We start from the raw sequence: 26,094 nt of genomic DNA, 5'->3' as shown, positions 1-26,094 counted from the left end.
ACTCAGGTCGTTACGCTCCCTAAAACAAGTGAACCACAACACAGCACATGTTCAAAGAGAACAGAAAGCCTGGACAAAGGAAAACCGACCCTCTGCTAATTGAAATGAAGCCCACTAATGCTCCCCAGTTTGCAGCTATGGTTGAGAATGACCTTATTAAGAGCTGCACATGTTCTTTTTAGCTGAATTGAAAAGAGACACAAAGAGGGAAAACTGAAGGATAAAGGATTCTTAAGCTTCACAAGTTGTCTTCATATTGCCTGGAACGTACAGTGATACACAGGTTACTGGCATTGTACTGAAGTACTGATTATTTACTTGTACAGCACACCTACTGCTGGTACCTGCAGAGATTACACTTGTTACACTGCTTTAAAATATTTATGTCAAGATTCTAAAGTGATGGAGATTATAGGAAAAATGGTTTATCTGACATGCATTATTGCACATTGCCAGTTTTAGCTCATTAATCTCTGTAGTCTTTTCAAAGGCATTACAGCTCACAACTAATATGGTTTAGTTTAGGATACAAACCAACAAAAACTAACAAAAACTAAGAGAAGGCAAGAGAGAAGGCAATGATAAAAGACAGGTGGCCTGCTCATGATTTCTTTGAAGCAACACTTGTTCAGAGTCACGTGGAGCAGAGGAAGCAAGGGACGCTCAGTGGCACGCTGGACTACACTGCAGACCTGCCTGCAGTGAGGAGCAGCTCTGCACTCTGACAGCAGGAAGGCATCCTGACTGCGGGCCTGACTGCAGATGGGTGTTACCTGGCACAGCTCCACACACTTCAGCAGAGCTGCGCTACTTACACCAGCTGGGGACCTTATCCTGGCAGCAGAAGAGGTAGTAAAACTATCAGCTCCTTGAAACAAAAGCTTGCTTTCCTCTTCCAGAGATGTCTGCTTTTTCCTCCTGCAAGGTTTTAATAATGAGAAGCTGGCTGCGTTCAGTTCTTGCACAAACACGCTGTCTTTGAACTCTTCCTGTAGGCTTCCAACCTTGGAAATTTTGACTCAGTATATTGAAAACAGGAATAAGCAACCTGTAACCTTTCCTATCCAGATCTCAGGTGTATTTCAATTGAAGGAAAGCTATTTTTTCCTGAAATAAGATAATAATAAGATAATAATACGATGAAAATAAGATATTTTTTTTTTCCTGAAAGAAGATAATCCCACATTGCACTCTTCTTTGGCATGTGTAGACTCTTCAGAATACAAATTCACCTGCTTTAATCTCCTCCAGCTGCTGGTTCATTGGGTAGATGAATTAGGTCACACAATCAAACTTTTACATACCACTGTCAGTGTGTCTCTTCAATCTGCGTTCTTTGCATGCAGAACTCAACTCCCTGCCATTCTTGACTAACTAGATAGTAAGAAAGCAAACTTGCAAAGGCTGGGAAAAAAAAAAAGAAAGAAAAAAAAAAGGAAAACAATAGCTCTTCCTCACTAAACTGTTGCAGATGGACAGATTTTTTTTTTCTTCTTGTTCCATTATAAGAGTAAGACACATGTACCTCCACATGCATTAAATCACCAATAGAACACTATAAAACTGGGGTGCCTAAAGGAAATATGTTCTCAGACAAAAAAAATCTTATAAAAAGTAACTTTGCTATGAATTGGAGAGAAGTGAGGACATTTTCTCCTCCAATCTAAAGCCAACTATAAACCTAGCAATTTCAACTTAACTCAACTGCTAAATAAGCCTTTAAGGACTTAGTTAGTTGATCCAATTTTAACTGTGAACTGCTGCAAAACACTTTCCAGAGCAGACTACAGGAAGAAAAAGAGGTAATGTCAGTTGAAGCAGACAGAGGAGAGATTGTACAAATACTATCATTTTTACCTCATTTCTCAAATGAGTCGATTACACCTATCAGCTTCTTATTAACATTCAGATATGTAAAGCCAGCATTCAGTGTCCCCCACAAAAACAGGGACAGAGCAGCCAGCCTTGTCTGAGCCTGATTTACTCCCAGCACAGGTGATTAATCTCAAAGCACATCAGGCTCTCAGCTAAAAGCCAGCCAGTGCTGGTATCACACTAGGTGTTTCTGAAATACCAATGACCTAAATGCAGTTAGAAAGGCACTTCTCTCCTTCATGCTCCTCTGCTGAAAGCAGTGCTGGACTACTTGGGCAAGCAGCACCTGGAATGGAGGAAGGCTCCTTGTGCTCGGTCTCAGCAGCAAAGATACCCCTAAAAGACAGCTGTGTCCCGCTGTCCCTTTAAGAGCATGGCTTTCTCTGCTGGGGGCAGGCTGAAAATCATCCAATAGATTGCACGCTGACACATGCAGAGAAGCTCACAGGCTCATCATAGCTCTCCTTTACTTGCAGTTAATGCTTCGTTGCAAACAAAGTGCGACCTATCCATGGGTAGGGTCTGCTAAAGGACCTGGCACTGGTTTAACTTTGACTATGGAAAAAGTGGCTTCCAAAGAGGCAGGATTTGATCAATCCTCTGAGCTCTTGCGAGTTCCACTGTGAATACTATTATTCCAAATTCCCTTCTTAATCATATCAGTGGACTGTCCCTGGATATACTTGGCTTCCTTTAGAAGGTGGATCACACATCACGTGGCTTCACTGGAACAGCATGTCCCACTCTGAGTAAAGACAGCAGAATTCAGCTCTGTTTCATTATCCACCACTGAGACAACATCTGTGATGTTTAGCTTAGACAAATAACAGTCATAACAATGTATTATCAACATTAGCATCTTCACTGTCACACTCCACTAGTCACAAAGCCAACGCTGTGCAAACAGGGACTAAATCTGCTTCAGTGCTGTACATGTAGGCACATACTTATTGGGAATATTAACTTAAAGCAGGGTTCAAGTATTCCGCTTGACGGAGACCTGAGAGAAGCAATCATCTCAGAATGAAGCAGGGGAGAATTTGAGAGGGAACAGTAAAAACCTGTATGGTTCTTTTTTGTCTGCCTGCTTCTGCAAGCTGTTTCAAGCAGGTTCAAGGGGTCTGTCACTGCACAGCCTGCAGTGTTACAGCTTACAAAATAGTTTCATGATCAGCTGAGTCTGGCACAGATTTACTCTGCTGAAAACAGGATTGCTCCCCTTGGCTTCAGCTGCTCAAGTCCTGGCACTAAGATTCGCATCCAGCCATATGGCAGACTGGCTCAGGGAACCATTTGGCTGTAGGCTAATCATTCGTGGGGACCTCAGTTATTTTTCAGCTAGATCAGTTCCCCGACTCAGTTCACTGCATGGCTGCACGAACACTGGTGCTGGTGTAAGGAAATGGGGCACAAGTAAGGGGCCAGGAATGGGGAGAAAGACTGAAAGGAGTTCCAGGCTGCCCTTCTCAGTGCTGGCTTATGCCAGGTTATCATGGTGTCAAACTAAGGCAAAGATAATGTTCTCAAAAGGTTGCTGAACTCTGATAGCGGTGGAAAACGTTGGAAATTGGAATGTTTAAGAAGCTGGTCCTCCTCCAGTTATGCAAAAATCTAAGGCAGATGGAAATGTCTTAAAAAGGAACCTTTTAAAACCAGATACTCTTAATGCCAAGCCAAAGCAGAAAACAGCATTCTGCAGCTTCTTTGCATTCTGAATGCACTCAGATGCAAGAACTCACGATCTGCTGCAAACAGAAATAAAAAGAAGTAGCTGCAAGAAGACAAACCAATCATCACAAACTGCAAAGTACATCACATTTTAACGAAATACTTTCTATCTAAACAGCGTCAGGAATTCCCTTTTAATGAAGACTTGCAGATAACTGAGGATATAGCTTTAAGTTTTGCAGCGTCCCATAAAAACACTTGAAAGTGCCCATTGCTGTTGGTGAATTTCTGTATGCCGTGCATCAGAGAGAAAAACAATCCCTTAAAATGCTGCAATTTGATTTTTACACAACTATAATTTATTTAGAATTAATAAATTTGTTTTATATTTCCCAGCAATTTTAATTCTATCTGATTAGAGGTCTTATTCTTTACCTATCATATTGAAGCATAAGAATGTTTTCAGTATTCTCAGGCAGAAGGGGAAAAAAAGGTCCAAGGTCACAGCTGGAGGAGCTGGGCCGCAAACCAGTCAGCGCACATGAACATTTGCATGGGTCCAAGCTCTCTGAGTAGGGCTAAAACCACTAAGGCAGCTGCTCGGTTTCCTGAGGTATCTCCAGTGGTGTAATGAGAAACCACAAGGAGCACGTATAGAGAATATTTACACTACAAATCATAAAGAGTAAATGCCAAGGGAAATTCTGCTTCCCATATCTTCTAATAAATGAGGAGAGACACATTTGAGATGAAAAGGTCACCAAGTTTTAAGAAGGATAAAATGAGCTTTTTATAGACTGTATGAGCTGAAGTGTGGAACTTGCAGCCTTATGACATTACTCAAGGAAACACAGATGCCACAAGTTCATACACTTTTGAACAACTCTACTGCAGGAACTATGATAATATCTATGATGTTACACTACCAAGAATAAATGTGCCTTGTTCTAACAGTTGTTGACTTTCAGAGTCCTGTAAAGCACACTGAAAAATGCCAGGAATTGCACTTCCACTAAAAAGGCTCCCAACTTCTTTTACTGAGTTTAAGAGGATGAAATTGCAGTATACAGACATCACACTATCATGACATTAATGTTTCAACTTGATCTAGTACTTGATCTAGAGGCTGGCAACCCTGCCTGTGCCAGAGGGATGGGAACTTGATGATTCTTGAGGTCCCTTCCCACCCAAGCCATTCTATGATTCCACGACTGACTTCCAATCAATCATATTTTTAATAACTGAGAATGAAGAAGAAAATATGGGAGATCAATCATTTGGATACAAACCAGGATAAAACACAAAGAGTATTACTGCATTTCTGGCCTCAAGTATTATTTACCATATAATTTCAACTACCCTACTCTTTCGAAAATCAGACGCTTAACAGAACTGTGGAGAATAACTGGCAAAACATGGAAGAAAACATAAAAGCACAATCAATATCTGGGAAAATAAGAGAAAACTGTGAAACGCAAAAAAGAATATTTTCTGAGCAGCAATTTAGATGATCAAATCAATCTTCCTTCCCCCAATTTTCTATTAACCTACTAAATGTTAGTCATGAAGTTCACAACAAGCCAGATTAACACATCTGTCACCCTATTATTTCAAACTCTTCTCAGAAAGTACCTGCTAGTTAACACAGAACTTTCTAGCAAACTATAGTTTCATTATTTTCCAAAACATTTGCAATATTTTCTGCAAGGCTCCCTACTCCATAGAAATGCCCTTTGGAGGACAAGCCACCAAATCAGATGCTCTTAGAAAGGATTGCCCATTCTCCTTGGGGAGGGAACGCTATTTGAAATAAACTGCAAAATAAACTCCCTTTGCCAATTCATCAGGCTTTCAGAGAAAAGCCACGGGATCTCAGTTCCACAGAGGGACCATTATCACTTGAAACCTCTTTGCCTGGTGTCTCTCTACATGGCTGATGCTCCCATAAGGACAGCTCACACCCAAGGTCCACCATTCTCTGCAGCAGCAGACCAAGATAACTCATTCACTGTTGACCTCGGAAACAAAGCTATCTAGCAGAGACAGAGCTTTCTCTCTTTCCTTTCTGAGTCACCATGCTCCTTTCTCTGTACGCCTAAGCAGCATTGCAGTGTGGGCCAGCACAACAGCTCTTCCCATATTTTGGTTTCTTTTTGGTAGTCCAGAAGACAGCCTAATGAAGGAAGGCCCACATGAAAGAGAACACAGCAGACTAAAATAATGAGTCTGGCTCAGAAGGGCAAGAAGTGTTTTTACACATCACAGTCAGTTTGCTAGCCTTTGTACAATACTGTAACCTATGACATTTGTTTGCCCACTTGTTCTTCTATCTGTCTGCATTTCACATTACAAGACAAATTTTAAAGAACTAACAGCACACTAGTTTATTAAAGAATTTGCAAGACACTTAATAAGCACTTTGTGCACAAATGCAAACATCGTGTCATTAAAGAACACTGCTTGTGAAACAGAAGACATTGCAAACTCTTCAGTCCTAAGACAACCTGACATGCATAAAATAAAGGGCTCTGTCTTGAACCACATTCTTCTATTAGCCTGTGCTGAGCTGCTTGCAGAACCACACTAGCTGAAGGTCACTTGTAAGAGGCTTTGGAGGTTTGGAAATGCTCTGTGTGTTTAATATCTTACATGCAACATGCAGGAGAGCCCTGAGTATGGCACTCTTGGAAAGGCTCAGTGTAAGGCCGCCCTCTGACGGCAGCATTTCCTACAAACAGTCCAGTGCACAGCAGGATGGGCTGCACACAATTCCCAAGGCAGAAGAAACATGTCAGAGCCTGTTCTCTTACAAGGAGCATGATGTAGACATCAGAATACGTTGCCCTAACCTTTCCACTTGAGGAGGGTAAGTACTGTTTCCAACTTGCCTTCTCTGTCAAAATGGCAAAAGCATCATTTCCTCATTGTCTACACAATGCACTGGAATTTTGCTGCACTTCACTACTGGACTCAGAAGGCACTGAAACTGGATTCTGTGTCCCTTCTTTCGTTCACTGGCACCTTGAAAACTCTGGCCTCACTGAAGGGCTGTGATAAGCATCACAATAGTCTTGTATCTATCATGGCAGGAAACCAATTTCTAGGCCACCACAGCAGAATAATGCAGAGCAGTGCAGTGTTCACTTACATCCTCATACATACTTTTTTTTCCTTTCCAACCCCACCTTTCCCCCACTTAAATCTACCAGGGAGGGCTAATACAGAATTGCTGTTAGTCCTGTGCTTGGAATGAGAAAACAGCACAGCCCTGCTGGGCTAATATAAAACAGACTGCAATTCACAGCAGAGTCTTATCTGCACCTGCAAATCACACAATGATGTGACACTCAGGTATTGCTGACAAAGACCATACAAATTCAAAAACCACCAGCTTTTCTCTGAGGTACGAACTAATGTATTGATTACATATCAGTATCACTTACAAACAGTCACGGTATATAGAGATGGAAATATCTCACGGTATTGCTTGTTGTGTGCTGCGCAGAAAGCATGTTACACAGAACGCTGGACTGTACCTGCATCTGCAACTTCAGCAAATATATATAAACATAACATTTTGTAAAGATGCCACGTACATGGTTGTTTTTTTGGGGGGGGGGTTGAGGGCAGGCAGGAGAGAGGTGTGAAGTGAAGGTGGACAAAACACATTTCAAAACTAGTTCGAGGACACCATATCCAATTCTGTTGTAAGGTGGGAGCTATTATAACCATCATCACATACCACAATTTAACATCCAACACACTCACGTGGAACTTCTGTGCTATACTTCAGATGCTTGCCATTTTGAAGGTTCATACTTATACAGAGCTGAAGTGGCAGCACTCATAGAGGCAAGCATTTCCAAACACCTACTGCAAACTCAAAGGATAATTTCTGTACTTCTTCTAGTTGTTACTGCAAAGCTGATGACTGTAAGTGGTAGACTAGAGTCAGAATTCAGAGTATGTCCATCTCTGCTGCATGTAATTGTGGAAAAAGTAGTATAGCTGATTGCACCTAGCAAGATGATAATCTAGATATTAATTGTACAGTAAAAATGATGCACTTTGTATTGCATGACCTTCTCAGTTTCCTTCTGTGTGCATCTGTACCCAGTAGATGTAACTGAAATAATGGACAGGCTAAAGAGGGTGGCTTACCTTGCGTTGTTCCATCTAACCCCATGAGACACTTCATCGCTCTGATGATTTGCTCTGCCACAGGTGGGCACATAGATGTGGCGTACACAGCACTGTGAGAATGAGTTCGTAAAAAGTCCACGAGGCCCTTAGACAAGGGAAACAAAGTATGAATGAACTTGGAGGTGCCCGGACATCACATCTCCCCTTTAACTAACACAGAGTGAGAAAGTGCAGAAAAAAGAGAAGGTTTCACCAGCTGTTTACTTTCTTGGCCGCTCCCATTAATACACAGCCTGAAGAAACATTAGGCAAGTGCAAGCACTTTGCAATTTAAGTGAGGCAATTACAGCTGAAATAAAACAATGTGTATGCGCTGAGACATTATAAAGGAGCCAAAATCATGTAAAGGCCAACGAAGAGCTGCTTTTAAAATACTGTTCAGTCCATCCATGAATGGGAAAGAAATAAAACTTACATGGCAACAGCACAGTTTCCCTGCCACAAGATCTAATGCAGGAAAAGCAGCCCTACTGGAATCTGTCTTTGGCTATTAGCACACTCACTTCTTACAACATAAACTTCCTATCCTATTAGTGTGACAGGTCCAGTCATGTTACAATCTGTAGAGCTGCTTTAACACTTCCCTGCATATCTAAGAGCACAAACCACGATCCTAACAAAAGCACTGCTGTGCTGCAGGCATGTTTAAAGTACCAGTATCTCCTGAATGCAGGGATTGAGTAGGAATTCAGAACTAGATTAAGACTACCACTACTACAACAGTGCATATTTATGAACATATGTAAATTGCTGAGTAACTGTCATTGCACCAAAAGCTAAATGCATGGTAGTGAGAAAGAGATGATGTCTGCTTGAAACTATGCTTTGATAAAAAAAATGCCTCCAGAAAATAAAGATACTGACACAAATTATTGCCATAAAAGTTGCTTAAATCTATGCTGAAACTTCAGTGCTAGGAAAAAAGATTTATTTAACTTTATATATGTTGTGCACTGTTGCATTGCTACACTGCAATTGTAATCCTATGGGTTTAACCAAGCAGCTGAGAAAGCTTCTGTGTTCTTACTGACCCAGCAAAAAGAACCCCTGTAAGTTTATGGCTGCATAAATGAAGGTAGGTGAACAGCTGCTGCCAAGGCCCAGAAGCCTGAGGCAAAGCTTAGTGACACACCAGGTGTGAAAAGAGTGACCACTTTCCTTTAAGAAAACTTCCAAGGATTAGATGATGAATTGCTATAGATGTTTCTTCACAGGTTCAGGCATCCTATCATTTCTAGCTTTATTAGCCAATTTTCCTTTGTAAAAGTCAAATCTTCAGATATTAATTCAGGAAGCAAACAAAAGGAAGTTGATTCTTTATGCATTACAGTAGTCTGTTTTAAGATCTCCAGGTGCAAAATCTGCCAAAGATGGTGAGAAATAGATGCTTCACACTTTCTTACATCCCTTTTATTCTACACAAGGGCTTCCTACCTTCCTGACAATATCCATATGAGCTGTTTGACTAGGCTATCTCCTCATTCAGTAAACTACTTTAGAAATACATTCCTGTATTTTTGAGGGTATGAAGAGGGTAAAAATCCAGCAACTACTTGACATCTTTGCTAAGCAGTAAAAATGATGATGTTTCACAATGGCATTGATTACACTTTCTCTTCTCCTACACTCCCTGTTAAAACAAGTTCAGCTCTACTTTCTGTTGACAAGAGGTTGTTTTGTCAATGCATGTGGAGAAATTGAGATCAAAGAGGTTGCTATTGCGAGAGATCCTCAAGTAAATCCTCTTTCTCCATCCTAAAAATGCAGCTATGACAATCCACAACTGTTCAGGAATTTTGTAACAGTGGATGAAACTGTGGCTTCAATTTCTCAATCTTGCTCCACACACTGTTTACAAACAGGAAATAAAGCAGCAAGCAGTCTGCATGAAAATTAATGTAGTGAGGTATATTTAGACAACCACAAGGATTTTAAACTTTTCCAAAACAAACAAAAATCATCAGGGTGGCATCAAAATACCCAACCCAAGCAAATTATGTAACAAGAACATGAGACAAAAATAAGAAATTCTGACAGTTTTTAATGTTCATTTGGGATTTAGACAAAAGTGGCGCTATCTGTAGAATTGTGCTCGTGTAAAGCAGCCTATATGAAAAGATAAAAAAGTTCATCTCATGTAATGAGAAAGTATTTCCCCCCCCGGTTTGTGTTTTCCTTTTACCTTTTTGCCAGCTATGTATCCTCCAGCTGCACCAAAGCTCTTTGTGAATGTTCCCATTAATACGTCAACATCATCAGGATTCATACCAAAGTACTCCACAACTCCTCGTCCTGTTGCTCCCACTGCACCGATGCTGTGAGCTTCGTCCAAATAGAGGTAGGCTTTGTATTTCTTCTTCAAGGAGACTATCTCTGGCAGCTGCACAATGGACCCTTCCATGCTGTGGAGAGAATCACAGAGAAACAACAAATCCTATACCTTCTTTTCTCCTTAAAATACTGCCAAAGAAGCATAGGCATTAAGTGCATAGTGCAGTTACCCCATGGAAGATCTTCTGCAAACTCCATTTGTATTTACAGTTCAAAGAAACACTGCAAGCATCTTCCAACAAGTATAAAAGTAAAATAATTTTAGAATTCAAGCAAATAAAAATAGCCAAAAAGTCCTTGAACGTTTGGAAATTGCCAACATGCCATAAAAGAGAAGGAAAAGTATAAACTGAAGGGAAGATATTCACCAAAGCAGCATATTACATCAGACTGCAAAAAATATATATATTGTAATGAATTATAAGGAACTGCTATAATTCACAGTGGTCCTTCATCCATCTACTGCTACTATGTCAACATTTCTGGATAACAGATCTAGAGAAAAATCACCCTGGGGCAGAGGAATTGGCTCTAATATGGCCCATATGAAATGCACAGACAGTGCTATGGCTCAGAGCAGCCTCAGTCTTCAGAGTGGAGAGAATCAGGGATTAGAAAAGACAATTCAAACCCAATCTTGTTACTCCTACCAGATGAATGGAAAAATGTTTCCATTTTTTTTCTGTTTATTTTCTTAAGGCCACATAGGAAACAGAAATATTCTAAGCCTCTCGTAACGGTGTATAGAAAGCTCTAGAAACAAGAAAAGGTGATATATCTTCTGTATTGGTAATTGTATCAGTAACTTAGAAGGCACAGGAGAGTTCTACAACAGAATGAAAGCTCTGGGAAACAATGGGAACGCCCTCAAATTCTATAAAGATGAAGTATGAATAGTATTGCTGTGAAGACTATTATGTCTTCAAAAACCTTTGTGGGACAACTAAAGTTGTGCTTGGATATGCTTTGGTGCACTCAGCATTCACTTCATAATGAGTTGCACGCATTCTCTTCATCAGTTCTAGTGAGCAGGCCTTAAATGCTACATACTTTCTATCAAACCCAAAGAGAGTGCACTATGCACCCCAGAAAGCAGCATTCTGTGGCCAAGCATTCTGTGTTATCTAGTGGCATGTGCTACAGCAATTTCAGGTGAGTAGAACTGTCACATTTGCTCCCAGAGGGCATGTAAAAATGAGCAGCGTGTTCAATACAACCTCTTGGCAGTTTTGTGATCTTGGGCCAGTGGCTTTCACACTCTTCTGCCTGTCACTCAAGCTGATCTACACAGCTGGAAGGTCAGTACCACAAAAGGGAAATGATGTGTTGGCAATGTTTTACAAGTTTTATACTTTTTCTTTTGTTCTCCCGAGTAAGCTTGGAAACAGCTTGAAGTTTAGGAGATATTTGTTCCCTGAAATCAGCAGTGTCCATTAGTTTCAATGAACAGTACTGGGGAGCAGCCATGGACAAGGATTGCCTGTGCTGATCGGGTTCAGAGAGCCTCGCTGTGTCCACCTGTAGGCACAATTTTGGGTGTCAGGTGACTGCTGGCAGATCCTGCCTTTCTGTCTTGTCCGGCCATAGAAGAAGCAGCCATGGGGACATGTATGGCACCACAGTTTCTTGCAGCAAAGGGCAGACAGGCTTGCACTGCAAGCTCTCAAAGACCAAGCTTTCCTTCCTGTCACCCCGTGCTGGGGACAGAGCCCTCCAGCAGTCAAGCAGCTCTTTGCAGCTCCGGGAGAAGCAACTTGAACCACCACAGGTATTTTCTTAATGAGTATAAGAGCAGAACCCACAGTCCTCACATGACCCAAAGTCAAACCATTAGTCAGCTAAAAATTAGACCAAGCTTCTGGGTGTGTGTGTTGGTATGAAGCATCCCACGTGCTAGGGAGGTCAGTTTTGGCCATCTGGTCAGCTTGCAGGATGGCTAAGTGCTCAGAGAGAAAGTACAGGGCCAAGGAGCACCACTGCAGGGAAAAAAGAAGCATCCCCCACTGTGTTTTCCAGAAATAGCTGGGGAAGAAAAGAAGAAGGATAGTTTTTCCACATTCACATGGGCATCACGTAAGAATGGCTCATGGAGATTCAGGTGAGAAACACAGCTTTTCTCTTCAAAAAGATGAGAACAAGAGCGGTAAATTAAAAATACAAAGCTTGATTTACTGTGTATTTGTCATTTTCAGTGCTGAGTTAGTGCTCCTGAAAGACACTGGCTGACATAAACATTACAACAGTTGGCAGAGATCCTAACAAGGGCCTGAAGCATCCTTGGGGCAGGTAGAGCACTGCTGGTTTTTTGTGTACGTCCTGGGCTGCTATGCAAGCAGGCCTCAGCCCTCCTGACGGCAGAGATGAGAGCTGGTTCTGTGGCACTCTATTCCTGGTTTTGCTTTTGACTCTGGAGATGATCTGTGATACAAACACCGCTCAGTTTAGAATTGCTCAGAGATAAAACTCACTTCATGTGTCTCCCTGGGTAGTCCAAGTGGAAAGTTTACTGAGTCCTTCAGTAAAAATTGATATCAACTGAGTTTAAATCAGAGAGCTGGAAGTAAATGAACTGCAGTGCCTCTGTCTCAGTCTGGCTGTGTCACTTGCACAAAACTACCAATCTGTTTCCAGATCTGCTCAGGCACATCTAAAGAGCTGTGTGCAGATGAATATAAGCTGGGTCTGCCCATGCCAGTCATTAGCATTATGTGGTATTACATCCTGTCTCACAGCAAAAATTATTAGCTTGGTTGCAGGTATGTACAGCTTCTAGACTGCAGCTTACACATCTTCCTTGCTCAGAGGGTGGGCAGAAGAGCTTGCTTCAGTATGCACAGATTTTGAATCTCCTTTCAGACATGAGGATGTAACTCAAAATTTTGGGATCACTGAATTTTGAGGCTTGGTTCAATCCCAATAAGCCACTGAGAGTCTTTCTGAAGCAGCTGATGAATTCTACAGCCAGGTGTGGTGAGAGAGTATTTGTGCAGGCCATCTCTCTTGGAATACAAGCTTGTTCCTGGCAGGATATATATTCTGACAAGTGTTGTCCAGTTTATTCTGAAACTTATCAGTAAAAACAGTTTGCAACAATCTACCATAGTAACATAGTTTCAATCTTTTTTTTTTCTGTCAGAAAAAGTAATCTACCAACACTCAACCTATTATCTCCTTCATAATTCCATCACTCAACTTCTCTACATATGCACCAGCATTACAGTCCTTTCAACATTTGAAAAATTACCTGTTCCCCTTTCAGGTTGATTTGTAATTGGGAAATCCCTCCATTCCTGACCTATTACTCCCAAAATACGTGCATTGCATTTTTTATTTATTTTAATATTATTTTCTTACATAAACCTCGGGCTTTCACACAACAATCTTTGTTTTGTAGTTTAGAGTAATAGTTTAAGGAAACTCCAACAGCCCTCACATACAGTGCCATACACTGAAATGACAGAAATGTTGACCTTTAACGCTGGTCCCTGGCCAAGGACATTAAATGTTACCCCACTCTTTTCTAAAGTCCTAACATCCAATCCCAGGAAATAAAAAAATAAACCTAATAAATTTCCTATGGTATTGTTATTGAAACTCAAAGAACTTCTACTGCATGTGAAAAAGAATTGGATAATATCCAGTTAAGCAGAAAGCTGTTTTCTGAGCTGGAAGAAAATATACTCAAATCAAATGTGGGGAAAAATAGATCATTTGTTTTGATGGGTTTCTGATACCTTACAAATTCCTCCCTCGTCCTCAGCCTACCTGACTCTTAGGTAAATATGTGTGCAAGAGAGCAGAAGTCTACCAGAAACCATGTAAGAACATAATAACTGATTAATCCTGAACTGGAAATAGTGGAAGCCAAGAAAAACATTAGCTGGATATTTAAATAATAGAAATATGATTTAGCAAGTCACTTTAATTTGTGCGTTAGACACGGCCAAAACTTGTTCATGCATTTTGAGCTGAAGATTGATGGCTGGATCGTCTCCCCATTTGGAACAAAAAGGAAATATATTTGCTCCTAGGCTATTCTGAGTCAAGAACCAGCTCTCACCAGCAGTTAAATTTACTTCCTATGATTTTTCTTTTAAGATGCTAGATACATTAAAAGCAAACAATCATATACTTATTGCTATTTGTTTGACATGTAGCTTGGGTGCTTCTCAAGCCAAAAGGCCAATTCTGCCTTCAGTTGTAACCAAAGAAAATCTGTGGCTTATGGTTTCAAACACAAGTCTGACTTCCAGAAATGTTCGTGTTGGCTAACAATGGCCCTTTTCAAATTTTGCCAGCTAGTAAGTCCAGGCTTACGAGCAGCGTAAATACTTTAACATACCCCTACTGCAAACACTAGGCAATTTTTTTTCCATACCATCAACTTTACCTTACTAAGACTATAGTGTCCCATACAGCAATATTTATTTTAAATAGGAAAGCTTAGCATTTCTTTTGCATCTCTGGAAAATACATTTCTGTATAAATTTGCCAAGTCAAACTTGCAAGTCAGGATATTTTAATTTAGAGAATGGCTCTGACCAAGTTATTTAAATTCTGTATTAGTTGTCCCCAAAGCAAAACTTATTTAATTCCTTAAAAAAAAAAAAAAAAGCAATATTAACAGTCTTAAGAATGCATTAACAACAGTCTGCCTCCTCTTAAATCCACTAGATGAATGTTCATTTGGCATCTGGCAAATCTTCAAGAGAACTAACATAGCCAACATAGGGGCTGGAAAATTTTAGTCTATTTCAAAAATCATGGGCCAAGAAAGGAAAGAACATGCACACAAAAGAAGTAAGTGTATTTCTAGAGTGTGTTTCTCCAGCTTTTTCTTTTGCATAGGAAGTGTTATTAGCTACACAGGGTACATGGCTGGTGGGTCTGTTCCCAGCAGTGCAATGAGGACAGATCAGCTGCGTGAATCTCGGGTTGGCATCGATGGCAGGGACACAGCGCAGAGGGGTGTGGTGGCATCCTCCCTCAAGCCAGAGCAGACATGCTTTGCAACCAAACCACAATCTTTAATTTCTGATCAGCTTAGACTACCAAAACAACTAACCAACCAACCTGACTACTGCTGGTGCTGGTTTCCAGTGACAGAATATTAGAGAGCTGAGCTCTGTTTTTGCTTTTGTTTTTTATTTGTTTGTTTATTCATTTTCTTTATTTTTTCTCTTTATGCCTTTCACAAGCTTTGACACTCAGGACCTGAGTGGTCTTAGAACTGTTATGCTGTTATTCCCTGTCTGCCTGGTATTTCTCTGGCAATCAACAGAAAGTAACAAACTTTTAGGGAAATATAATTAATCTGACTGTGAAATCTCTTTGAAAAGCAGTGATTTATGAATCACGTAGGTATCACCACCAACTCCTATCTAAAGTAAAAGTTTCCTTTTGGTGCTGTTCTCTGAAGCCTAGAATGTTTTTATTCAGCATCTTAACAGATAGATGTGCAGACTTCTGAAAAGGAGATGCTTTTGAAATCCAACTACAAAAAACAGAGGAAAACAAAGCTTCATACCAAACATACATCTGGAAATGCAGCTGCAAGTATTGCAACTATCAGCTAGTATGGGTTTGCCCCAGTGTTTAAGTGGATCTATGCCTCACCAATCTAACTTCTCTCTCCCTAATGGTAAATATCCAGAGTAAAGGATTTTAAACTGAACAAAGCTCAGCAGCTAGAGCATTTTCTTGGGCCATGTAACCAAAAGGCATATTTGTCAGTAAAATGTTGGTGGTCGACTTAATTTCTGCGTGATCAAAGTCCTTAAATTGAGACTTTCTTTTAGTAGTGCCAAGCTATGTTTATTTGCAGTTTTGCTCTGTTTACTCTGATTGAAAGGGAACGTTCAGCCTGTTTTGGATCAGCTGATCTGCTGCTGACCTGTTTCAGCTCTGAGTGACAGGTGTTTAGATAAGGACTAATTTGTTCTCTGTGCAGATGGAGAACGTTCGGTAAAAAGAAAGTGCTGCTGACTATGAAGTTGTAATGACATGAGACTGTGAAAGATCTCTTATAAAAAACCTAATCAACTAAACTGTACTAGCATTCCTCAGTAACACGGCGTAACCATCTGCCCATGTGTACAGACTACAGTTCAGCCCACATGAAATAATCCCCGCATGCAGACTTTACTGTTTTTTTCCTAAACCACGTCACATCCTGTGAATGAACAGTTCTGGCTCCCTTCTCTCTGGTACTACTCCAAACCCTGTCCTCCTTACTCTCACAGTGCATCTCCTGTTCACACTATATGCTTCTCACTGTGACTTGCTAAATCAACATTCAAAACAACCGAGGATCTCACTGCAGCAAGTTATGCCAGGGTTCACACCATCATAATGGAAGTTAATGTTTTAACAGGATCTCTGAAGATGCTACGTAACCTCCATTCATTTCAGACTTCGTTCAGGTACCAATGTTAGCTTCACTCAACGTATCATTGTGTTCTCAGAAGCAATAAAGAGCACTCATGTATCTAAAATGCACATACCTGTAAATGCCTTCCACAAGGATGATAATTTTTCTCCATGCTCTGTGGCTTCGAGGCTGGCCATATATTATTGCATCTCTCAATAATTTCTCAAGACTCTGCATATCTTCATTTAAAAACAAGTAAAAGGAGAAAGGAAAATATTAGCACAGATTTTTTTTTGAAGAAATTTTTTATTTTTTTTTTTTTTCCCCCGTAGAGAAAAAGACAACATTAAAAAAACAACGTATCCTGAAGATAAAATTCCTTTATTAGCAGGCTAGAATCAATAACTTTAGTTTGACTGTATTAGTTGATTTAGTTTGATTTAGTTTGACTGAATGCAATCTTGTGAAAAGTAGTTTCAAAAAGCTGCCAGTTATGTACTCTATCTGGGAAATTTCTACAGATCTTGACATATGTTTTTATTTAAAGGGAAAATGCAACCATTTTGCTTTAGTACTGAGGCTAATTGCCACCAGTTCTATATGGGTTGTTGATATTCATATCTCAAGTCTTTTGAATGAAGAACCTTCATTTGCTTCCCAGCACCATAAAGAACTTGTGAATCACAGGCACTGCTTCAGCAAAGGCTTGGATGAGGCTGCATGAAGTACATCAGGATGACAACAAGAGAAATCCTTGCCCTCACAGGAAGGAATGCCAGTGAAAGACTGCTGATGAGGGAGGGAGAGACAAATGGATATAAACACATAGCGTGGGTACTCTCAGTTGCCAAAATGCTTGGAAATAGCAGAACTTTGATACAAAGAGGCTTGGATGTTGTTAGACACTTAGAAGTTCTGAGTGTGGATCATCTAACAAAATGCTGAAAGGAAAGGCACTATGTTTTGAAAAACATAGAAAAGGCTAAAAAATAATAATTAAATCAAAGGAACAAGAGACAGATCAAAATCCAACTCTCAGTGCAGAGCCGAAATGAGGGTTCTGAATGAAGTCTCTCCAGAATGAATTACTCTGGTACTTTTTGGAAATCCAAACTGACACTTCAAAATGTTTCCAAATGACATCTCAAATAACATCTTACAGAGACTCATAATACCCCAAGGAATGCTACAGATGAGGACAAATTGTGGGGGCTGGGAAAATCAGTGGCTTTTTTTTTCCCCACAATATAACACCACTTCTTGAGTACTATATCTTAATGCGGTTATTTTTTGCTAAAATGTTACAAAACTAATCTTTAATTCTCCCAGATGAGGCAAATACATCCTACCTATATTGATGTTGACTTATAGCTTTGTTTCTGCCCGACTGTAAGCCAGCTGTTTGTACAGCACTTGTCCATCATGAATAATCAGTGACCTGAGAGATCACCAGGATATGATCTAGCTCGTTGTACCCTGGTACTTTGCCCTTTGCTGAGGTGCTGATTTCAGTGACAGATTTCTCAGGAACACCTGTGCCGCTCTGCACCTTACAGTCTAATCTCTTGACCTAACAAGACCTTGCTATATCTTACAAAGCACACTTGCATGATGAGTGGCCTCTTATTTCACCCGTGTAATCATCTGCACAGCTGGATAAGCTCCCAGATGGAAATGCTCCTACGAGTGATGCAATGCAGAGAGCACAGTGTCCACTAGGTGGCAATAAAGGGAATAAAAGTTCCTTGCTGCTTCACAGAGCGAATGTATGACCCAGCTAAACGTGTTTCATAAAAGACAACTGTTCACCTTCTCTTCTGAATAGATAAAATCTGGAAATCCTTTCTGGTTCTGAGAATTAAAGGGCTCGAAAGGATGACACAAATCTCGTGAGTTACAGAAATGAGGTAAGATTTTCAGTCACTAAAAGTGAAGTTTTCTCCACTGAATTTAATCGTCTTTTTCATCAAAATGCCTGCAGGACCTTTGAACCTCCTTTCCAAATCACACAGAGTGAGACTTAATTCAGTATTCTGTCTATATATAAATTCTGTCAACATTGGAGCTAGACTTTGGGAAAGTTAGTTTGCCAAACTTCTGAACTGAAATTGTGGCTAGAAAATTCAGTTATTTTAATATAAGACCACAGTGAAAGAAAGAGGAGAGGACAGAGAGATGAGAAATGTATACAGCTTTTTAGAGAGCTTGTTTTATAAAAACATGGATGTGAATAAATCCCATCCAATCTAGTGTGGAAGATGAAACTGCAAAGGGAAGAACATCTCCAAGTCAGGAGATGCCTGACTGAATTCTCATGTGACCGTCCTGCTTGAGTTCAGGCTGAGGACATGCCTGCTCAATGGAACAGGGCTATCTCACTTTGCTTTTGATGTCTCCTTCTGAAAAACATGTAGGGATGACTCTCAAGCCTGCCAACATATAATTTGCTTAGATGCAAATAGATTTTACTGAACATTTTACTCTTGTTTGCAGAAAGGAAATTGGAAGGTGGAGAAAATCTATTACCTTTAATCTCTCCCCCTAGAAAACTGCTTCCTTTTTTCAAAGTAAAGATGCAGTGCTTTCTGTGTTGGGACTTTCCAGACAGTGGGATATAGAGTGTCAGGAAATAAACCAGTGCAACCCCAGCCGACTTTCTTCTATCAAATTATTTGGCCATTAAATATAGTTAGACTATGAAACACTAGGACAGGGAAATGAGTTGCACAAGTCCACAGCCCATCTTGAATAAAATTAGTTATGGGGAAAATAACTGTCCTTCCTTGTTTGACCATCGCTGGCCCTGGCTTTTCAGTGGTAGAGGCAAACAACTGTTTGCCAGGCCCAGGAGGCAGGTGGTTGTAGGAAGTTCACTTGGTTACTTACTCGAAGCATAATCAAATTTGTCCTTGTCTCAGTTCCTGACTTATCCCTGAAATATTGTTTGAATTTAGAAGCTAAGTTTTCCTAAGTAGGCACAGTGGATCACCTGCATTTTTAGAAGTTAATCTGAAGTTGCATAATCCTTGTTTGGGCTCTGTCAGAGTTACTTCAATGGAAATGCCACCACAAATTGCTGCTGGGTGAAAGCGAGCCCGGACCCAGCAGGCAGCGGTGTGTCATGCTGCCTTGCAGTGTAGGTGGGACTCGGGCTCCCGCAGGGCCCTGCCTTCCCACAGACATGCTGTGCCTCCCTGCAGGGAGACACGGAGTCTCCACCCCTCATCCCCACATCGCAGCGCTGAGGACATCATCATCATTCTTTTGCGTGGGCTGAAATCCTCCTGCATGATGTCAACTGAATACATTTAATTAAAATGAAAAGGCTACTGCTACCCTTATCACAGTCCTTTCCTTCAATTTGTGTTTGCCATTCTCATTTCCAGTTTCTCAGTTTGCCTTCTTGTACAAATTCATACAGACACTAGCTACCTGCCCCTTCCCACTCTGTCCTGCACACAACCAGCCCTCTCCTCTTGTGGGCTCCTTTCCTGGTCACCATCCTGTTGTAGGTGACAAAGTGCCTAGCTCCGATCCTATCCCTCCTTGCAAATCCCTAGCAAATAGCAAAGGGAAACCACTGCAAGGGTTTCATTCATCCAAACATTACTTGTAGGACTGTAAAATACAATTTTCATTCTAGTGAAAACTAGACTTTGAGAAGTTTCTCTCTGCTGGCAGAGCTCTCAATAGCAAGTGTGTCCTTGGAGGACTTTCTCTAAAATCACAGCTTTGCCTTTTTTTTTTTGTTTTGGTTTTTAATGTCAAAGATTGGGACAGGGGGAAGGGGAGTAGTGGCTGCTGCAGCTGTCATGCAACCAAAGCCTGCCCTCCCTAACCCCCAAGAAATACGCAGCTGAGTGTAAGTGAGGAGCCTATGAAAACCTCCAGCTCACATCTGACAAGCCAGACACAGCTTTCTCAAATCAGGGAGGGCAAATGCAGACACAGCATGCTCAGAGCAGGATATTCCAGCCTTCTCACTGTGGCAGCGTCTGTGTGTGTCACAGGGAAATACATGCTGAACTGGATTAGGCTGAGGTCAACTTATCTAGTGTAATGATCTTGTCTCTGATAGTAGCCAGAGGCTTCAAACAGGACAAAGCCTTAGTGGGTAAAGTAGCTTTCATCCTGCTCTGTAAGAACTTGAAAAGTGCCCTCCTCTCTGCAATCCATGGACTACTTATACCTCTGTAAGAAACCCCCCCCCCCCCCCCAAAATTAATGAACCATCTCATACTAAACCACTGCAACCACAGAAAATTTTCACTATTTCTTACCCTTTCGTTTTATTCGCTTACTTTCTTGAAGGCACGCACATCTATTTTTATACTTCTTTCTTTTTTCCCTAGAGAATACATTTGCACACAAGTATGAGGGCCCTGTGCTATTCTTTCAGTGTGAACTACAACTACTCCAGATAGCTGAATTTTCTCTACAAGGTCTCCTTGTGGCACACATACTTAACTCCAAAGCTCTAAATTGACTGAGTAGACCAAGAAATGCCATAACTGGAATAACAGCAGCTCACCTGTTGTCCAAACAGGAAACATTTTGTACAGAATCCCAGAGAGCTCACGCCTGCATGACACACATTTGTCATCAACCATCTGATCTCTGAGAACCCAAAAATACCCCTCTCTGTTTTCACAACACTCTTACAAGGTGTGTGAGGAGGAGCTGGGAATGTCCCACAGTGATCCTCACTTTTCAGATGTGGATTCAAGCACCAGATTAGAGGCCAGATTTTCATCTACCATTGGTGCTTGGTTGTGTCTTGCAATTCCCTGCCTTCTTCATAGTATCACTTACTCTGATTGCATGGTGAAGTGCAAGTCCCTTGCAATGAAGGGAACTGGATTTTTTTTCCCTTGTGGCTTGACTTATATGTGTAGTCATGACATTCACACAGATTGCTCAAGCAATTGCAAATCTAACCCTGAAAATGTGACGGCAATTTAGTTGCTTGATGCTATGTGGGAAAAATGCAGTAGAACTAGAAAGGGCAAACAAATCCTAACTCTTATTAGGAGAGCACCTAACAGCACCTTCTTATATGAGCTGATATGAACAGAATCCACCTGGATGTAGTCAGGAACAAACTGATCCATTCACTGAATGATGCTATCTTACGCTCTCATCTCATGCCACTGTAAGACCCAGAATTGCTGTGATGGAAAACCCTTGATAAAATCACAAGTGATTTTACACTGGTGAATAGTTAGATGTTTGCTTTCGCTTTTCAGCTACTGGAAGAACCAAGGGATTTGGTCAAATACTTAGCCAAGAAAAAGGCAGGAGGTTCTGAAAAAGGGCTTTACAGTATATTACATTACTAAAAAATCATCTTAGAAACAGAAAAAGAACAAAGGTGGCTGCTACTGCCACAGAGGCAGGAAGATGTCTTCATCTCCTGCCCTTCTCCCTCTGCACACTGGCTGTTAGGCCGTGCTGCTGGAACCACTGCATTTCAGGGGTGTAAGTGCCTCTCTTTTCTAGCTTCTTAGACAGATCGCTGCCCAGGAAATGCCAACATGGTGCCCACACCACGGCAGGGGAGATGGAAGGCAGATGCTTTATGGGCAAGCGGGAACAACTTCAGCCCATTAAAAATACTACTGTGTAAATTGAAGAGTGCCCAGGTCTACGCTCATATTTAGGGTTTTGATATCAGGCCAGACAAAATTATTCTTGGTCATTCTACGCCTGGAAAGGACCCCATAATGCAAACTGTTAACGTCATCAATTCCAACTTATATCTACTCAGACTTAAAGTACCTTCTATTAGGTTAAGAAATACTATCCTAAAAGAGAATTATTTCTGCTGCCAGAAGGGTCCTGCAGAACAATATACTGAGAATAAACAAAAAGATAAAGAAAATGCATAAATGAGTATTTATTTTTAAGCAATGAGCATCTTAGTGATTTGGCAGGTAACTGAAAGATCACCATTGTACTCAACTCATTTTCACTGGCAACACAACCTAAGTGGCATTGAGTGAGGCTGGAAAAAGGCTGGGTGATGTAGGGGAGAAATTTTAAATGACCAAAGCTTCCCTTCTTGCTGTGTGAATGTCATGAATGGGAGAGTGGATGGTAGGTTTCAGCCATTACAGTGACTATCTTCAGAAAACAGAAGAGCTGTGATTCACCAACTGGCCTCACCTCACTGCTGTGCTCTTCCTCAGGGTTGTGCTACCCCGCTGTTCCCCGTTGTTAAGGTTTGACTAGGCTGGGTATGCTCACATGTGCCTCAGCAACAGCAATGACTACAGCTATGCTCGCTCTTGGAAGGTTTTGTTTCACCACACCTCCAGTGAAAGAGCCTGGTGCAAATCAGGATGAGCTGTATGAGCAAGTAACACAAGGCTCTTAATTCTGATCCTTTTAATAAGTAGTAATAACAGTAATAATAAACAGTAATAACCATAAACCCTAACCCCACTCTTCACAGAGCATATTCCTGCGACCCTGGCAGGACAAAGACTAGCAACATTGCTAGTGAGAGCCACAGGAAGGGAAGGTAGGCCAGGTGTTTTTCGTAACAGGAACCAAGTATTCTCCTAAATTTCTCTCACCTAGATGGCACGTAAGTCTATTATCTCAACCCAAGCCTGTAAATCCCTGCCTGTTTACAAGGAAGGGATTGATCATCCACAGTAAGGATGCAGGGCACGTTCCTACATCCAAACAAAAATGATCCACATCTCATTTTTTGCTCTGTTATACATTTTAAAGTTTGAAAGCCTTCTCACACACTTTCACAGTGCAATGGTTTTGTCAAAAAAGGAGGTTTTTTTTAAGACTTAGGAGAAGCATGGATGTTTAACAATTCTATCAGCTCTTGAAAAACTACTCAGAATTTTTTGGCTGAAAATTGCAGTGCTTTAGGAAAGCCACCCACTGACTGAAATAGAGTCTAATTAACTTTTGTAAGAATAAGATTATACATAATTAATGTAATATGTAGAGATTTCTTCTTTGCTAACTAATAAGTGTAATTATTTACTTTTGCATAATGACAAAGAGATCCAGTATTACAGATTATACACTCTGAAAAAAAATGATTTTCACTCTTATGGATATAGCTATATAATAACTTTTGGAAGATGGATGTGCATCAGTAACAGCTATAAATAGCAGTTTTTAGTCTTTTCTGTAAAATATTTAGATTGTGATTTTATTTTTTTTTTCATAGAACACAGTTTCCTATTATGTTTTTGAAAATAATTTTTCTTTAACAGGTTGGAAAATGGAGTGGAGAGATTTACAGTATCGAGAAAACACCACAGAAAGGGAAGTTACTGGCACACACCTTTCATTTGTACTATATTCAAGTAGCTGCTTCAGAAAATATGCCATTGCTTTGCTAAATTGCTACATAATTATTCATCCTCATTTTGATAATCATTTACAGTAACTGCACGAAACATTCACACCTCACTCTTCTTCCAGTGCCTTTTCTATACGTACATAACTAAGGAAGTCAAAGCCAAACCATGTATGTTCTAGGCAGTTTTAAAAGAGGCTGATGTAAGCAACAAGGAATGTGTAAAGAGTCTGCTTCCCCAAGATGGAATCTAGTAGCAAAAAGATGATTTCATAACCTGCTGCCTGATTTGAATATATACTTCGACCCTCCTACATAGAAGGTATGTATCACAACAGTGGTGCTACTGCCTGGAATCCTTTGTTTTCTTTAGTGTAGGGCAATCCTAGGTCTGACAGTATTAGTGTGACTTGACACAGCTTTAAAGGAGATGAGCCAACTCACGGCAGTGGACGAACTTGGCTGTGCATTTAGGAATGAGAATGAAAAGCACATTAAGCACTAATCCTTTTCGGAATAGGATTCAGATTTACTCTTCTGCACTTTGCAGGATAATTGTTCCAGCCTCTCAACAAAGAGCCTTAGCAAAGCCTTTGGCACACTAACATTGTCCAGTTGATGCCAAGAGCCAAACTCTTTAAAGGATCATTGACTTTTCTATGTGAAACAACACACATAAATCCCCACTCCATGGAAAGGGGGAAGGTGGAGGATATCGAATTTTTCTATGACAATGCAGAGAATGATCTTGAAAAGGCAAAACATTTGACTACCTAATGCTGAAATTAACATTTCCTAGTGTTCTTCAAGTGTTAACTTAAGGTGCAAAGGAACCTTTCTTTCACATCAAGTAATACGGTAATGGCTTAATTCTCTTGTTTGTAAGCATGGCAGTGACAATACTAACACTGACTGACATTTTGGACACCTTTATATAGACAGAGGTGAGATGAATCATCTGGGATGATAAGAAACACAACTGATCTAGCAAAACAAATGAGCACCTACCTAACTGAAAAGAAACCCCCAACACAAGCTGGAAGTTTAGGTTATGTGTCCCCTTAATTCAATTCCCCTTAATACACTTGTATTATACTACTCTTGGATGAATCCAGAGAGAGCAATGCTGTATACTGCATTTCAGGTGAAACTGAGCATCCTACAAAGACAGCCGCATTATCATTTCCACTGCAATCATTCCCCAATACACAAACTCTTTTCCCCAAAGCAAAAGGCACGTAAATGTATTTCTGTACATGATTTTAAAAGCTATTAAACAAAATTTCCCCTTTTCTGATGATGGCAGGTGACAGCTGTACCTGAAATGGATCGTATGATTGTATGATATGCTTAAAAATGTGCACAAGATGATCTGAAGGATATTCTGGTTCTCTTTCACAAAGTGCAGGGGATTCTAGTTGGGAGTAGGCTAGTACTGCAGCCATGCCTAGAGTATCTACATGGAAGGGGATCAAGTTGGGGCATCTTACTATCTAATCTATGAATAATTACTTCTGTAAAAACATTCTGGTTCACGTGAACATTAACTCTTACATGATCTTCAAAAAATATTGCTTGTCCAAATTATGAATAGATATTAATTGCAACACCATCTTATATTATAATTATATTGTGTCTTTCATTTCAAGAGATCCTTAGGCCTGTTACAGCATATGCATAATTCATTTTTGCTCACCTCAGGGCTGAACACAACACAATAATAGAAGGGACCGTATTAGTTATTAATAAAGGTAGTCAGAGCTCTTTTAGCATTCCTCACCATTCTCTAACTTCTTAATCTCTGTTGCAATCACTGCCTGGTGGCTGCAGTGGTGATAAATAGGAAATTTGCAAAGTAGAATAAAGGAAGAGAACAAACTCTTGTCATCGAAGCCAATCACAATGCCTCTGACTGTGACCACAGCATCATTAGCTAAATAAAAGTTAAAAACCATGAGCATTTTAGAAGATAATTACATGATTGCAAAGTTAATGTTTGGCATTAGTATGATTTCTATACTAAAATCATACCTCAAAGATTATTTGGGATGGTTACCTTAAAGTAATCATCTGCATTTTGGTATTTCCCCACCTGGAATTTGGAGACACAGTTTCAAAGGTACACCATGTTAATGTGATTCTTCTAGAAACAGAGGCAGGAAATGTAGATCATATTTTTCTAAGTATATTCGTACTGTTTTGCTACGGTGACAATAACAAAACCGTTTCAGCAGCACACAGTCATTCAGCATGTCAAAAAAGACAGCAAGGAAGTTAAGACTTCAGATTTCATAGAATCACCAAGGTTTGAAAGTTC

The 26,094-nt window shown here is 40.4% G+C and overlaps 1 protein-coding gene across 3 annotated transcripts in view; it reads right to left on the bottom strand.

Annotated features, from left to right (window-relative positions):
- SPTLC3 (serine palmitoyltransferase long chain base subunit 3) overlaps window positions 1–26,094 on the bottom strand; it is a 287,967-nt gene that overhangs the window by 9,239 nt on the left and 252,634 nt on the right. For all 3 annotated transcript variants that reach the window (XM_052675638.1, XM_052675652.1, XM_052675646.1), the window contains 3 exons: window positions 16,581–16,686; window positions 9,929–10,148; window positions 7,705–7,831 (listed from right to left, as the gene is read on the bottom strand). In XM_052675638.1, coding sequence (XP_052531598.1) covers window positions 7,705–7,831; window positions 9,929–10,148; window positions 16,581–16,686 — 453 coding nt within the window. The remainder of the gene's footprint in view (window positions 1–7,704; window positions 7,832–9,928; window positions 10,149–16,580; window positions 16,687–26,094) is intronic.

This window comes from Tympanuchus pallidicinctus, unplaced genomic scaffold, assembly GCF_026119805.1.
Source record: "Tympanuchus pallidicinctus isolate F22 unplaced genomic scaffold, pur_lepc_1.0 scaffold1, whole genome shotgun sequence".
Lineage (NCBI taxonomy): Eukaryota > Metazoa > Chordata > Aves > Galliformes > Phasianidae > Tympanuchus > Tympanuchus pallidicinctus.
This window is presented reverse-complemented; position numbering and strand designations above follow the sequence as displayed.